Here is a 16,708-nt window from a genome sequence, read left to right as displayed (position 1 = left end):
TAGGGGGTGTTGAGGGGTGGCCAGGTGGGGTGGGGGGTGGGAGAGGAAGTGCTGGTGGGGCAGGAGGTGGCCGAAGGGGACCCTGGTGTACATGATTCCTAGGGGGAGGTGTGGGAGGGAAAGCAGCAGGAAATTTGGTTTCTGAAGGGACGGGACCCTGAGGTACAGCTGGGAGAGGGAAAGCAGCTTCTGGTGGAGTTGGCTTCATCTGAAAATCTTTCTCTTTCTTCTTAGCAACAGTGGTTGTGGCAGGTGACAATTTATGTTCGTGTGTGTGGGATCCTTTAACAAGTGGTGATTCTTCCACGTATTCAAGACCTTCCTTTTTCATTTTTATGTCAACAAATTCCTCCTTTTCCGTCAATTTTTTATGATGAACATTCCATGATTCAAAAGCACTATTCTCACTGTGAAGAAAATTACCTTTTTTTGCTGGCTCATTTACTTTCAAGTTTCTGTTTTTTAAAGCCTTTTTAGAAGAATGGGAAAAATTTGACTTGGCTATTTTTGACCTCTCAATCAGCACAGGATAATAACCATCAGAGTCCCTATAACTCAGGTCTACTTTATTAGGTCTTCTCTGTGGCTCATGTTTGCCACTGAGACTACCTTGCTTAGCCTCAGAAAATTCAGAAAGTTCCTTGTGGATGCTTAAAATGTCTGTATCATCACAGGAAGCAGTATCATTAACATGATTTATTTTATATTTTTGAAAGCTATTCTTAATGGGCTGCTTATTTGCTATCAGAGAACTTCCTGACCCTTGGTCTGCAGTCTTATCAAATGTCTTAATCAGCGAGGACACTTTTGAAACATGCTTATTGTTCCTTGGACCAGGGACTGGCAAATACAATTTCCCTCCCATGGCAAAGGTGTTGTTTTTAGCAATCCTCTTCTCCTCAGGAGTACACTTTGGTAACTGCTGGAATGTGGAAGCCCATATTGTATGTTCATTGCTTCTTGCTGTCAGCTTGTCACAGATATTGCTGTTCTTCATGTCATGGTTTAACGTCCCTGAGTGAATTTTAGCAGACAACTGGAGGGCGAAGTCAGGTGAAATGGAAAGTTCCGGTTCATTGTAAGGGTCTTCAAGTTCTGCTACACACAAACTTTTGAAAGCCCGATCTGTGAGGCTGCTCACCTCTCTGTCTGCATCATCCAGGAGACTCCCAATACTTGAGGAATCACTATGTCCTTCTGTATGTTTCTTATTTCCCTGCATTGTTCATGAGAGTCATGGGTGAATTATCCAAAGGATTAGTTTCAGGTGTTGAACAGGCAGGTGGCTACGTGAGGCAGATCCAGCTGTTTGCAATTCACAAGCACAAAGCCATTCTTCCAGATGGTGCTGCTGTACTTTGACTCATCTTACAGAAAAGTTGAAGGAGACTTTCTCTCTGCAAAGCCAAAAATTATAAATTATCATTTTTCTATATTAGCACTATTAGACAGAAAGCATTTTCCAGATAAATCAGTCACTGACTAATTTTGTGATGCCAGCAACACAATGAGCAACATGAAAAATCACTGTTATTTTGGCCAATTCAAGTGGCTCATGGTAGATAGTTTAATTTCTGGAAAGAGCCACTAAAAAAAGTGTTTTCACCTCATATTCTTTACTTGGGCTCTTAAACAAGGACATAAGAGACAAATTTTGAGTACTTCCCTTACCATACCTTCGACCATAAAGACTTCCAAGTGCTGTGCATCCATTTAGAAAAGAAGGTTACCCATTTTTTGCCAGGAAGAATTAGTAACAAAAATTACTTAAAAAAAGATGTCACTGAGTACATCATTGCACACTAAGTCCAAAATGAAAGAAAAGTCGATAAAATTTAATTGTCACAGCTTTGTCATGACAATTGCCATGAGCACAACCCTTGTTTGAGAAAACAGAATGGTACTACAGGTAAAAAGGATTTACTGTGCATGTTCCAAACAAATAGTGCTGGGGTACACTTTAGCCACCATAGCAGGATATGGTTGGGTTGTGTCGGTCTGTTGGAGTTGAAGAGACTGCTAACATCAGCTTAGCCAGCAGAAGGCAGGAGTGCCTCGGGGACTGTAGCAGACCCACTAAAGTAGAACAGGGAACATTTGGTTTCAGTTCCAGAACTGCTGAGAGCTAAAGGTAACCCATTCAACACAATTATAAGACTTCCATTAATCCCTGATTATTATACACAGCACTGAGGGTTTTGTCTATCTCCTGTCTGAGTACAGGATGGGGGAATCTTTGCATTGAACAAGTAAAAGCAAAATAGACCCTTTGGCTGCACTTGAAATCTCTACACTAAAACTCTTCACAGTTTCTCTGTAAACTTTTCAGATGATTCTTCTCATATTCAAGGAATTGAGCAGAGTTTTGACTAAACTGCAGGGAGACTCAGTTTAAAGGCATACTGCAGAGGCGGCTAAAACTCTGTAATGAAAGTCTGGTCTGTATCTCCATTTCCTCCTCCGATGGCATTACGAAGTTGTGATGAGCTGAAACACCACAGTTCACATCTACAGCAGCTTCCACACAAGTGGAAGATATCTCCATCTCAAGCTTGGATCCACTTGTAGATTACTGAGCAGTGAAGAATGCTTGTAGAACTGAGCAGTGAAATTCAGATCTAGATTTCAGCCTCTCCTCGTGTCTACATACCTGATTCCACCTTGGTGTGTCTCAGTGAGACTCTTGGAAAGGACCTGTTTTTCTCTAGGATGACTTATTGCTGGTCAGAGTATGAAAAGTAAAAGGAACTAAGCTTAATCAGCTGAATTACTCTGGCTCAGTTGTTTCTTCAAATGAAAACACTCCTCACCTTCCTTTTCTATTTAAAAGAATCTCAGCCAACCTATTTTTAGGCTCCAAGTATCATAGTGAATTTAGATCCTGTCCTTCCAGCCATGCAATTCCAATGACTTATGCATAACTACAATAGATTTACAGCAGAAATAAAATAAGCCTAACAGAGCTTCTCCATCTTACTTTGTACAAAGATTTTTCGAACATGAGTTTCATGCCCCTCACACACATACATCTTTGTGTATAATGCAGCCAGAAAAAAGAGAAGACAAAAGAAAGGCGATCCTGCTCCTGGTTTTGATTCTTAACTGTTATATAAGTGAGAAATACAGGTACATACCTGCCTTAAAATTTTGCTTCTTGTTTTTAGAACTCACTCTCATACTTGTATTTGGCGTCTTTTCTGACCATCTTTAGTGAGGAGGTAGAAATAGTCCAGTGATGTAGATTCGACAGAAGTAGTGTCCCAGGATGTTTCTGACCTGCAGCATTTTTTTGATCCTAAGTGAACTCTGCAATTTGAAAACAAAGATATTTGTTTGCATGATCTGATGATTGTTTTGTTCACTTGTTCGTTTCCATTTTACAACTATTTTAGGGCTGATTTACAGGATTTCTTACAAGAAGAGACAGCTATCCATCCCAGAGCGACAATAACCAAATACCTGGTGGATTAGATAGCTTGTGGAGTGCACTCAGGTTCCTAGCAAACAACTGTCACAATCTCCAGCACAGTCTGGTAGCCCCAGCAGGGACTGGCAGCTGAGTGAGCAATGATTTCCTGGCACTCTGCCCTTTGCAAAGGCTGGGTGACGACTCTAGGCAAAAAAGAAAAATTCTTCCCTGCTGTGCTACCCTTTCAGAGGGACTCAGAGGAAATTATGTGCCTCCACTCCACCTGTAGATGACTTTCTACTGTCAACAAACACAGGCATCGATCTGGCTGACTTGGAACTAATGCAGCTGAGGTTTGAAAGTCCGTGGTTTTCACTGTCCCTCTGGTAAAGGAGAGGAAAGGTGGACAGCTGGCATGGTGAGGGGCAGTAAACAAAACATCTTTTTGCTTCCATGCATGAGTCAGAGGCAGGAGATGCTAAAGGAAAGCTCAGCCACAGTGAACATGAATTGCTCCCATTCTTCTGCTGTGGAAACCCCCAAGGTTCAGGCCAGTTTGCTTAATCTTTGCAAGAATATATCAATTTCCTACAAGGAGAACTGTCTGGCCCTGAGGTAATGCAGATAGCACAGTCTTCTCTAAGGAAACTTTTGAGTCAGCTCGTGATATTCAAAACCTACTGGCAAAAGTGGCAACAAGGGCTCACCCATTGCGATTGTCGGCTGCACCTTGCCTGAGGAAGGACAGTTATCAGTGTGTTTAGGGATAGGCCTGTAGCAATCACAGCTTTTTGTTGTCTAAGATGTGTGGGTAAAATAAAACTAAAGAAAAAACAAGCAAACAAAAACCAGTGCTACATCTGGTTGCAGCCAGATGGAAAAGGGTATCCTCACTCCTGAGATGTGCAGTCAGTTCTCTCTTTGCTCAGAGGTTAAATTACAATTTTACTGCTTCTGGGGTACTCTTAATTGTGCAAAGCCAACACAGCCATGGGAGATGGTGATTAAGTTCTGTCTCACTCATTAACGGGGCTGCTGACTAAATTCCAGTAGCACAATGTTTATCAGTACTTACTGGTGGTGGTGCCTAAACTAGGAGGAATCTTGGCTTTCAGATCTCATGGACGGAGGTCTGGAGAAATATATTGTCCCTTGTAAACCGAGAACTTTTGCTGAAAAGTGAGTAGAGTAACTATAAACACTGAGATCATGATGTAATCCCAGCAATTATTTTCCTAGATGGAGTCACTGCCACAAAAACAACTCGGCGCCACTGATTAAGGACAGAATAGTGACTGTCCCTGTCTCTGAAATCTTTGTGATGATCCTTGTCTTGCCTGGACATAATATGAGTGCTTGTGAAGTGTAATGTTTCAACCTGGAAAAGCTGTATCTACACCACAAGTTCAAGGTGTAGATCATTACTGGGACTGGATGGAAACAGCAACACTGTACTGGTGTAGCTATTCCTTGTGTAAGTATGACAACTACTTCTTAGGCAAAGAAGATGCTCCTGACTGGTTTAATAACCTGGTAAAGTCCCATTTCTTTACCTTTTTGGACAAACATGGCAGCTAACAGGAAAGGTGCAGTATCTGAGCTTAGGTCAGGATTCAGCTAGTTCAAACATTTAGGGATGTCTGAATTTAGTCTTTTTAAAGAGAGGAAAGCAATGCTGGGCATCTGGAACTGCTTGAAAATGCTGAGAAATGTGTGAAGTGTTAGCAGTAGGCATCATCTGATATGAGCTACTGAAAAAGTTTGCGTGAACACAGATTTCAAGCAGCTTAATCAGAAACCAACCTCCCCTCTCTTTCAAATAGGAGGCTTTTTTCAGTGCCTCTCTTAAGTGCCTAGCAAGCTGTGATGAGGAGGTTAAATTACAGATACTATTCCTGGCCTGGCACAGACTGAATGTCAGCCTTTTTTTTTCACTAGACAGGAGCTGGGTAAACCAGCAAACTTGGCTGGAGTGAATGACATCACTGGTGCTGCAATATATAAAGGGCCAGTTGGTTCCCCCACCCCCTTGGGCTGGTATTTGGCTGAGTGGTTATGCCATGAGACATCACACTGGCATCTTGGCAGTGCCCTTGGGAGTTGCATAGCAATCTGAAGTCAGCAGCACTGCATTGCCCATGAGAATGGGAAGAGAAGGAAAGATTTTGTTTTTTTTAAATCTTTGTGAGCTGGTTTCTTTATATGGTGCTCTCTCTATGGCACCTATCCGCAGCTCCAACCCAAAACTCACAGCCCTGTGGTGACTGCTGGCTGAGGTTTATTCAGCAGCATGCTCTACTTCCACACATGTTTCTTCTTTAGGTTTCCAGGGGCTCATCATGACAATGAATACTTAGTGCTCCTTACCATGGGAAATAGGAGGATCCCTAATGAATTGATGACTTTTTTGCATAGGTGCATATTTGTTCATGGCACACACAGGAGTTCATAATCAGGTGAGAGCTCAGGTCTCTTCAGCTTTGTGTCATCAAGCTGAACCAGCACTCCCAACCGATGTCAGCTCCTCCCTAGCCCTAAGTGAGGCTGGCTCAGTGAGGTCTCTTGGGTATTGCCAGAAAATCCTGCATGGCAGCAGTGGTCAGCACATGAATGTCTATGGAGTGTGCTGCTGTCGGCCAATGCTCACAGCACTGATGTCTTCATTGTGCATTTAGGAAAAGAAACAAAAAGGTGTCAGGGAGTTAAAGGTCACCCTGTGAGTCCCTGCCAGAGACAAGAAGCCAGAAGGATGTCCAGGAGAAATAATGGAAAACCTCTGTAGTCTGGTGTAGAGTACCTAAACATCCCTTGTGCTGGGCTGCCGGGCTGTGTGGGCTGCTCACAATGGGCTGTGGGGGAGACAATGCTGTCTCTGATCTGCCCTGCTGCCTGGGCTGCTCCAGGCACACCCCCTCTCTGAGCAGCCCTCGGGCATGTGGACCCAGGGGTGGACCACAACACCCTCAACCAGGAGGGGAGCTGACTCCAAGAGAGACAGTAGTGGTCAAGCCACAGTTCCTTGAACTGTCAAAAAAGGCAATTTCTAGATTGAGGTGGCCATAAAATTAAATCTACTAGCACAAGCCTCTGTTTCCCTCATCCAACAAGATCACTTTCACCAACTCTTTGCAGTCATAAAGGGAAACCGAAGTGAATTCTCCTGCCTGGGGAAAGGGGAACCACTTTACTCAAATACCTGCCACAGCAGATGGAGGATGGAGAAGTGGATCTCTCCAGCTTAGGGTGAAAATCCCAAACACTGACAGAAATGACTAGCAACAAGGTGACCTCAACTATTCCAGCACCAGATCTTTGATCATTGCACTGGAAAGCAAGGAGAAGAAACCATGTGTCTGAACCAAACCAGTGTAGGAAACTGGGTCCATTCCCCTTGAGGATTTGGCCTGGCAATTATGTCTTGAACAGCTTGTTCTGGGCCAGAGAAGAGGAGAGACTGTTCTTGACTTTGGGCCAACTTCTGTTCTCAGTTACACTGGTATAAATCTAGAGTAATTTTACTGACGTCAGTAGAATAACTGAGAACAGAATTGGTGACTGAATACATCGACTTCCTCAGCCAACACTGGTGCACTATCCAGAAGCTGCATACGCAACTGTAACCATAGTAAAGTGAATTTCAACATCTGTGAAGAGCCAAACCTCGCCCCCATGAGGTATGCAGACCAAGATGCAAAGGAAAGGGGTTTGGAAGCAATACCATATTGCTATGCCACCAAATAGTGCCCTCTAGACAATTCTGATTTTCTAACCTGGATTGCTCATCACTGAAAATAGCAGTGCATTTGGGAAAAGTAATTTTGCTCTTTTCTTTCACAAACCCCCTGCCACAGCAGATGGAGGATGGAGAAGTGGATCTCTCCAGCTTAGGGTGAAAATCCCAAACACTGACAGAAATGACTAGCAACAAGGTGACCTCAACTATTCCAGCACCAGATCTTTGATCATTGCACTGGAAAAGCAAGGAGAAGAAACCATGTGTCTGAACCAAACCAGTGTAGGAAACTGGGTCCATTCCCCTTGAGGATTTGGCCTGGCAATTATGTCTTGAACAGCTTGTTCTGGGCCAGAGAAGAGGAGAGACTGTTCTTGACTTTGGGCCAACTTCTGTTCTCAGTTACACTGGTATAAATCTAGAGTAATTTTACTGACGTCAGTAGAATAACTGAGAACAGAATTGGTGACTGAATACATCGACTTCCTCAGCCAACACTGGTGCACTATCCAGAAGCTGCATACGCAACTGTAACCATAGTAAAGTGAATTTCAACATCTGTGAAGAGCCAAACCTCGCCCCCATGAGGTATGCAGACCAAGATGCAAAGGAAAGGGGTTTGGAAGCAATACCATATTGCTATGCCACCAAATAGTGCCCTCTAGACAATTCTGATTTTCTAACCTGGATTGCTCATCACTGAAAATAGCAGTGCATTTGGGAAAAGTAATTTTGCTCTTTTCTGCAGTATTCACTAGAATACATAGACCTAAGAGTGGTGGGGTAGGCATGGTATAGTTCCAGACTGCACCAGCAGAACTGGCCGCCAACATGAATTGTCATCCTGTGGACAATACCAACTTTTGGAAATATGTTTGTGCACATTGTGTATTAGGGGAGGTGTTCTCATTTAAATAGTTCTTGACATTTCACATGGAATAAGGATTCTGAAGAGAAATCAAATTGGGAATTTCAAAATTTCATTTAGAATTGGACACCCCCTTTTTTATTTTAGGTTATTTCACCATTTTTAGTGAAAAAAAGCTATGAGAAACAACTTGTATATATACTATAATAGTTATAATAGTATGTTATTACTGTCCTCACATCAAAGAGGGTGTATGCTATTTAACATTAACTGAAACTTTTCATTTTATTTTCTATGTCAAACAATACTCTCATGGTACTGCAATGGAGAGTGTAATCTTGTTTTGAAATTTCCCTAAGTAAATATTTCAAACTATAATGCCCATAAATTTCCAATTATCTTTCTAGGGGAAATGTCATTAAAATGAATATGATTGTGATTTTATTTGTTTAATCAAACCACTTCTTTTTTTTTTTTTCCCCTGAAAAGAGCTGAAGTCTTTTTCTTCCAGCGACCTCTACTGAAGCTACTGCATCTGTTCCCATGGGAGCTGGAACCGGGCACTCAGTTAAAGGAAGGTCAGTGTAGGCTGGTGGAAATGTGAACACAAGGAAGAAATGCACCTAGCTAATGACTCTGTGTTCTGCATCCTGCTGTGTCCTTTCCTCAGAGGAGGTGAACCTCTTGCAGCCCCAGCTGAAACGCTTACCTTTCCAGCTCAGACCACAAAGCTTCAAACACTGGAAGATGAAGACCTCACATGAAGAAAAATGGGAGGAACAGAGACTGGAAGTGTCTCTACCTTTCCCTTTCTGGTTCAATGGCAAAGACCCAACAGTTATTTCCAGCCGGTCTCCGGACTGCCTTTCCCAATGTCCTCCAAATGCCCCATCCTGCCAACAGGCCTGTTAAGTCTGGAAGAAGGAGATGTCTCTCAGAAAGGGTTGTATCTGGACTGAGGCTTTCTTGCAACTCATGTCCATCCTTTCCATCACCTGGCTCACTGCCTTTGAAGAGCCAGTAACATGCAGACATGACAGGGGAAGTCGGAGGCACAGAGCACATGACTGACACAGGCCAAGGGCAGGTGCCGCACCTGACAAACAGCACGAGTCTATGAGAAACACAAGGCAAAAGGGATGGTCCTCCTCCCATGACCTGAAGTCAGCACAGACAAGTGACATTTAAGCAACTGAACCCAAACAGTGCATTTCTTGGCATTAAATGTCTGCCTGGAAAAGGCCACTGTCTGTAACTAGGTCAGTCACTATACACCAAGATATTTATACAGCTCCCCAGCAATATGGTACATGAACACCTCGTGGCTATTTATCTTTGCAAACTCTCCCACTGAAAGCAGGATCTGTGTCTCATTTACAGATCAGCAGCTAAGGCCCAGCTTCAACTGACTGATTTGCCCAAGATCAAACAGGGCATTTCTGGCAGGGCAGGGAACCAAATCAATGTTTTCTGAATCACACAAAAAGAGCTTAAACATTTTCAGGTAAGGCAAAAATATGCCTTCCCACTGCCCTTCATAACTCGTGGTATTTTATTCCCTGCAAAAATTCACCCCACTTTCAACTGAGTGTTGAAAGTGGTGCTGTAGCTTGGCATTATCCATACAGATTTGGACGTGACTGACTGCAAAGATCTCTGCTTCATCTCAGGTGCTTGATACCTAGATCTTGCTAAGATTGTTAGAACTCAAGCCTTCCTCACTAGTTGATGGTGACAGCTGACTTTACAATACTACAGCCCCCTCACTGAGCACTGGAAGGATTTTGGCTGATGAGACAGGTATTCATCTCCTTCCATTCAGTCTCAAGCAAGACTTAGACAATGAAAGCTTCTGAGTTTTCACTTCCTGAATGGGAGAAAGGAGATTTTCCCACAGCAGGGGGAAAGCTATGAAGTATCACAGCATTGCAATGGCTAGAGGTAGGAGATGACAAAGGGGGAAGGGAAATAAAACACATGGACAAGAAAACAAATGTAATGGTTTGGATGCCTTGTATCAGGAGCATGCCCGACAGTCCCAGCCCCTGCCGTAGGAAAATTGTAATGATGCCAGCAAGTATGGTAGACACAAGAGGGAGGCAGGTGTATTCTCCTCTGTGACCTACACAATGAATTCTGCAGCTAGCAACAAGCCATGCCTCACTTCTCTTTCCAGGCTGGGGAATCTGAAACCATCCCCCACTTACACGGCCCTCTGCTCATCAGCCCCAACACACTGATACCATCAGCACTGTCAAGTTTACACTTAAACCATTTAAGCTTCTTGACAAAGAGATTCTGACCCACACCCTTCACACACGATACAGTCTCAGGAAATAACAGGAATAATACTTGCAGAAAACAAGTATTATTCCTTTACTGGTAGTCTCATTTGCTCTTTTTCTTTATAACTTCTGGATATTTTCAAGGTTTGGACAAAGACTTTGCTGAATCTGTTTTCTATTAAGAAAAGAATTCAAGATGCTTGTATGTGCTAGGTTCAAAATTGTTTCAACTTCTAACTCACTGAATTCCACTGGATTTAGGGACAGGCAATATACTGAAATATCTGTCTTATGTTACCAAAGACAAAAAGGTGTATGCATCAGAGGTGGGGGAGAAGGTGGAGGCTTTGGTTTAGAAAATTTTCTGGCTCAGGCTGCAGGAACAGAGCTATTTCTTATCTACACCTTGCTATAGCTTTCAAATGCAGCCAAGAGAGCACCACTCCACTCCTAAGCAAGCAGTGTGGCAGGGAGGGTAATACTCACGTGCATGCCAGAGTGTATGACTCAAGCACATGACCATCCTTTCACATAACATCTCTCCTCCGATGACAAACTGCTCCTCAACTATTTGTGATTATAACAGAACCATTCCAGTTGAAGGACAAAAGCAGTGGCTTGCCTTCTGCCCGCTATCTGGAACATGGCCATGGGGCAGCTACACACCTCTGGGAGGACTCTCAGAGGGCAGGGGCAGCCCACTCACCCTTGCCCCCAGGTATCTCTGGAGACCCCACTACTTTCCTCCTTTTGAGGAGCAAAAGCCAGGAGAAAAATCTCACCCTGTACAAGATGGAAGCTCCTTCCAGCTCCCTCTTCATTGTGCACAGGAGTTGTTTTGGTTTTGCCCTGGGAAATGCAGACTCCCTATTCAGAGACTGATTAATTGTTATGATTTAATGGTGTGTCCCCAAGGCAATTCCTCATTGTTTCACAGTTAATGCACATGCTACGGTGTTTCTTGTGATTATTCTGTAAAGGATATATGCAAAAGACAGAAAAGGAAACATCAAGAGTTTTAAGCAGAATCCACTGTTGTTCCCCAAGAGATAGAGGGATGACTCCAGTGGAGTCAGTCCCTCAGCAGCTTCAATGGTGCTGTCAGCACAGTGCTTTCCCAGACCCTCTGAAGAGGCCTGCAGACAAACAACAGCATCACCATCAGCCTAGTGCTGTCACCAGATACATCTCCTTTCCCATCCCTTCTCCTCAGTTCTCCTACACACCATAGAAGTGGCAATTCTAGCCACTTGTCTATGGCTTCATTCAATTCACAAGCCTGGTCAAAGACTAATTTCTCAGTTTTGGAGAAACAATCCAAATCCTAATATCGCTTCTTCAAAGCAGATAAATCAGAACAGAAAGTGTCAGTGAACAACATCATGATAAGGAGTGCTGCCCCACTGCTCCAGCACAAACCATGACACAGCTTGCAGGGGTCAGTTCCCTCTGAGTATGATGTTGTTTCTGCACCAGCATCCTGGGCAGTCCTGGGCACTCATCCCAATTTCTGCACAATGGAGCCCTGTGCTTTGAAATATGCATAGGATGGAGACAGGGACACGTGAAATACATTTCAACAGAACAAAAGCCATCCGAAGTGTGTAAAATTGTACATGGGTCTATAACGACGCACACAGGCAAGCCAAGCTGGCCTCGAGGTATGACAACTTATGTCTGATCCAGGTAAAGTTGATAGACAGAGGCACATCTGAGACTGAGGATCTGCAGGAGCTGCAAATTGCCAGAGACTGCTATTTGCTGAATTTGCTGTTAAGGTGTAGCCAAATGTTAACCACATCCATCTCTTTTAAATACTCTTCCAAAAATTTCAGGGATTTTCGTATCTGTCTTTTGCAAGTGGAAAGTATGAATTAGGTGGCCTTCGTGTACCTGACTGTCATACCCATATCAAAGTCCCCAAAACAGCCTTTGACACAGTGTGTAGGTAACAGGGAAGGCATCCTTGAAACTAATGGGATGTGGCTATGTGAGAGGCTGAAAATAAAGATGCATCCCTATTTGACCTTCCTGGCTCATGAAGATTGGTCTGACTGTTACCAGATGATTTAGATTAATCATTACTAGTTACTGCCTTCTTGTATATCATTATTTGCAAGCACAGGTGATGGATGATAAAGAAACCTACAACTATAATTAAATATCTGCTTTCTATTCCTGTCCAAAGAGGATCATTTTGCAGGGAAACCCAAGGGAGACCTTACTTCTAGGTGAGGGTTGTCCTCTTACAGCTTCAATGCTGCCTCAATTTCTCTGAGACTGCTAAAGGACAGAGTCCTGGTGGCAGTCTCTCCCACCAACCACACTTGAAAGCCATAAAAACCTGGCAAGCAACAAGATAGTCACAACACACTAAGCTCAACACACACACACAAATATACATATATATAATATATACATATATATACATATATGCATATATATACCCACACAACTTCAGATATGTGTAAGTAATCACTGATCCATCCAAAAGCATATGCAGGCTTGATTGAAGAGGAACAACCTTATCTCAGGTGAAGTTCCCCTCTGAGTGAACACATGCAGCTCCCACTATGCTCCTTTCCCCACACACCTGTCAGCTGGCTCACAGACAGCTAATCCCCAAATGCAACACAACCTCAAACACTGCACAGTTACCTCTAAAAGCAATGAACTCATCCTCTCACTTGGAGTAGCCAAAGCTCTGTGTGACCTGGCACCCCAGCTGCAGGCAAGGCTGCAGCTAAAAACCACTTGCAGAATTTCCCTCTGCCAGCAACTTTCCCTGTGTGTAAACTCAGCTGGACTAAAGGAAGACTGATACAGATGTGTGGTATTTTCTGCCAACATGGCTCATAGGGTTAGTTGACTTTGTTTCTGGTCTTGGAGGGATTAACAGTTTTGTGGACCTTTTCCACAGCTCTGGTAATGCAAGTACAGGTGAGACAAGCATTTCACAGAAGCAGGTAGGAGCAAGAGGCTACAGAGCAAAATTTCTGTGTGTTTTTGGTTTACAGTGCAGGGATGCAATTACACCTGCAAACCTCCACCCAGCTGTGGCCTTCAGGTTACAACTGTTTTGGTAACTAAGTTGAGAATGCATATATAAATACCTTCCTAATGACTGGTGTGGAAGGATGGAGAAATGTAGCTGGGGCTCCAGTGTACTGGGAATCTTTTACTTCTTAGTATTTGTCACAGACCTCATCCTGCAAGCATTAACTGAGGAAATTTGCTTTTTACAAGGTCAGTTCCTTGAAAAAGTGAAGAAAGAGAACCACAGACTTTGATCCTGTCCAGAAAGCTTATTTGTCCTTCTTATCTTGTCTCTCTGTTCCTTCTCCCCTGCCTCTCTCCCAGAAATGGCAAAGGACTAGAGAGGAACCCTCTAGCTGGCACTGTACAAAGTCAGTGTGAACCAGTCACTCTGGTCTGCTGCTGTAAAATTTTCTCTATTCATATTTAATCAGATTGCCTCTTCACAAGCCATTTTAAAAAGCCTAAGCAGTTTGGTTTCTCAGGCTCAATTTTAATTATTTCTGTTCTTTTTTTGCTGCTGAGTTCTGCTGCTAGACTAATAAAATGCAGTTCCTTGGGATAGCAGACTAAGAAGTTCTGCAACACCTGGAGTCAGAAAAGCTTATGCCATTTAAGAAATCTTCCAATAATTAAAATTGAATAAAAGTCATAGTCACAGTCATTTATAGTGGCCTCTTAGCACTGCATAGGTATTTGAACTATCTTACTTTTTCAGGCTCTGTGGCATAGTAATTACTTTTTATAAAATATTTAAATTATTTTATTCCTATTTGTTCCAAAAAAAGAAACATAAATGCTTTCCAAACTCTATACAAATCACTGAAGTTTTTAAGAGTTATCTGTAAGCAGTAATCATCTGGAAAGTAAAACTAATGTGTATTTCCTTAAAGCTGCTTACAGCACAACGTGCAAGACAATTAAATGGAGCTTCATATCAATTTAGTGCTCTTTTAAAAAGATCATGCCCCTTTGCAAAATAATTGCATGTCATAAACAGTAATCACTGCAAACAAATCTCTGTGTATGTCTCTTTCCACACACAGACTTTCAGAGACAATCCTGCATTTCTCTGAGAAAAAAAAAAAGCTAGACAAAATGAAAGGACATTCTACCTCCAATCACTAAAGAAAAGATTTAAAAGCTGTTGGATTTCTCCTATCTGATCAATCACACAACTGATCCTTGAGTGCACACACATTCACACACTTAGAAACCACCATTCTTCACAATTTCCTTGTTTTAAAAACACCCATATGCTTCCCCCTTACCTTCTGTGCTCCAGTTTCCTGATAGGGACAATGCAGGGCTGTGCTTTCTTCCCTTAAGTCAAAGCCCCAGCACATTTTAGAGCAGCCTGCTTACTATTAGCAGTTCCCATTATTTATGTGTGTCAGGCTCTTCTTCTGAACATGGTTATTTTAATAAAAAAGATGACTGAAAAATAAATAAAACTATAAAAGTAGAGGAGCTAACCCTTGAGCCCTCGCTGACCTGCCCAGCCAGGTGAAGTGAAATGAGCAAGGAATCCAAAGTTAGTAAAATGTATTTAAATAGTTATCAGGCAAGGGGAAACCAAACGGAGATCATGGTGGGGAAGAGGCAAACATACGTATTGGAATAACCACGCGGTGTCGAGTAACAGACAGATGAAACAAACAGTCATCAGCTATTTTTACATTCAGATTGGCCATTGGTAATTCTTCAGAGATAGCTAATACAGAAAGCAATGCTGTGCCATGGGCTCGCTGCTGCCAGTGAATCCTAGCTCAGAGCACTGCAGTTTTGTACCTACAGGTGGGAGGCAAAGAGTTTATTACGGTCATCACTAAAAATACTGCGTACATATGCACACGAGTAACACATTACTGTCCTATGGGTGCTTTTTCATAAATAGCTCATTTCATCATCAAGGCTGGACAAATGTAGCTAGTGTTCTTGGAGTAAGGACCTCTTCCACTGTCCTTCCAAAGCAAACAAGACCAGCCATCCTCCTGGAAGGCACATGCCAGCATTTGGTTTCATTTGGCACGCTGCACTAGGATGTTGGATAATGGGGGAAATATGCCATGAAGTCAACAAGCAAAGTTTTTGTACGGCAGATGTAAACAATGCATGGCACCCTGTGCCATGCTGTGTGCACACAGTTCCTTACTGCAGTCATGGGACTCCTGGGGTTCAGCATCACGTTGGACTTGAATCACAGCCTACAGCAAAATGAAGAGCAGGATCTCCTGTAATTACAACCCAACCCCTGCTTCCATGGCAGAGCAGGACTCCACATGAACCCAGTGGTCATTTGCATTTTAAAAAGAGCTGCTAATTACATTGCTACATCATGACCAAGGCAAAACCCATGCAGTATCTGCTGCCTGAGAATCTCCAAGCACCAGGACATTTGTGATGAACTACTTGTACCTGAGATCCAAGAGCAGCCTGGGCTTGCCCCTTCTTTGAGGGACAATGACCTGCCTTCTCTAAAGCAACCATCAGCTTTGAATTCCCAACCTGAGAGAGGGGTCTTTTTCACATTAGATTCCAGCAGGAAGATTTTGCAAAGATGACTCTCCTAAAGTCCTGGTATGGGCTTTTGGTGCTCAAGTGTTTCTCCTAACTCATGCCAAACGTAATGCTGGTCTTGCCAAACATCAGGGCACTTCTAAGTGTAAGTTCTGGCCTGGAACTACACAGTTCCAACAGCTCCCCACGCTCTGCACCTGTAAGAGCACTTATGCACAAAGGTCTGGTGTACCATGAGTCATGCCACCTATGGACTGAGACATTGGAGAGAACTGGTGCACACTGAAAAAAAATGTTTGGGATTACAGGGGACAGTGGAAAAAGTAGTTTTCGGGCAACAACTGCCACTAACGTAGGCAAAACTGTCTGTATGTGTGTCTGTCTCTCCCACACATTTCTAAAGGGGGGGAGGAATGTATTTCTGGAATACTTGTGCTAAAAATAAACACATCTCTGCTGTCTATGAAGAGAGGCAGGTATAACCCTGCTTTCTGTAAGCCCTGAACTTGTGAACTGCTGAGAGGCTGAATCGCAACTAGAAAGATCCCTATGGAAATGGTAACTGCTAATGCAGGAAGGTTGGCTGATTGCTTGGAAAATCCAAAACAGGCCTCTCACACGAAAGCGGCTGGGGTTAACACTATTTATCAGGATAAATGTGGTTCACAGACTCCAGCTTTGAAAGGATTCAAATCTTGGGATAGGCATTAAGCTTATTCAAATACGGTGATAATAAATAGATATATTTGCTAATTCAGTGTTCACATGCGAATCTGGGATCAGATGGCCTGTCATTAAAATAAAACCACTTCTGGGGAAAATTACTGAAAACCACACAGCAAACACGACCCAGTGGC

General features: G+C 43.0%; 1 protein-coding gene across 1 annotated transcript in view; it reads right to left on the bottom strand.

Annotated features, from left to right (window-relative positions):
* Positions 1-15,038, bottom strand: part of CUNH10orf71 (chromosome unknown C10orf71 homolog) — a 23,479-nt gene extending 8,441 nt beyond the window's left edge. The window contains exons 1-3 of the mRNA XM_017725990.1: positions 14,603-15,038; positions 3,135-3,306; positions 21-1,397 (exon numbers count right to left, since the gene is read on the bottom strand). Of these exons, the coding sequence (XP_017581479.1) occupies positions 21-1,222 (1,202 nt within the window). The 5' untranslated portion in view covers positions 1,223-1,397; positions 3,135-3,306; positions 14,603-15,038. The remainder of the gene's footprint in view (positions 1-20; positions 1,398-3,134; positions 3,307-14,602) is intronic.
* Positions 15,039-16,708: the final 1,670 nt, after the last annotated feature.

The sequence above is a fragment of the Corvus brachyrhynchos genome, unplaced genomic scaffold, assembly GCF_000691975.1.
Source record: "Corvus brachyrhynchos isolate BGI_N302 unplaced genomic scaffold, ASM69197v1 scaffold61, whole genome shotgun sequence".
NCBI classification, from domain to species: Eukaryota; Metazoa; Chordata; class Aves; order Passeriformes; family Corvidae; genus Corvus; species Corvus brachyrhynchos.
The sequence above is the reverse complement of the archived record's forward strand: the minus strand, read 5'-3'. Positions and strand labels throughout refer to the sequence as shown.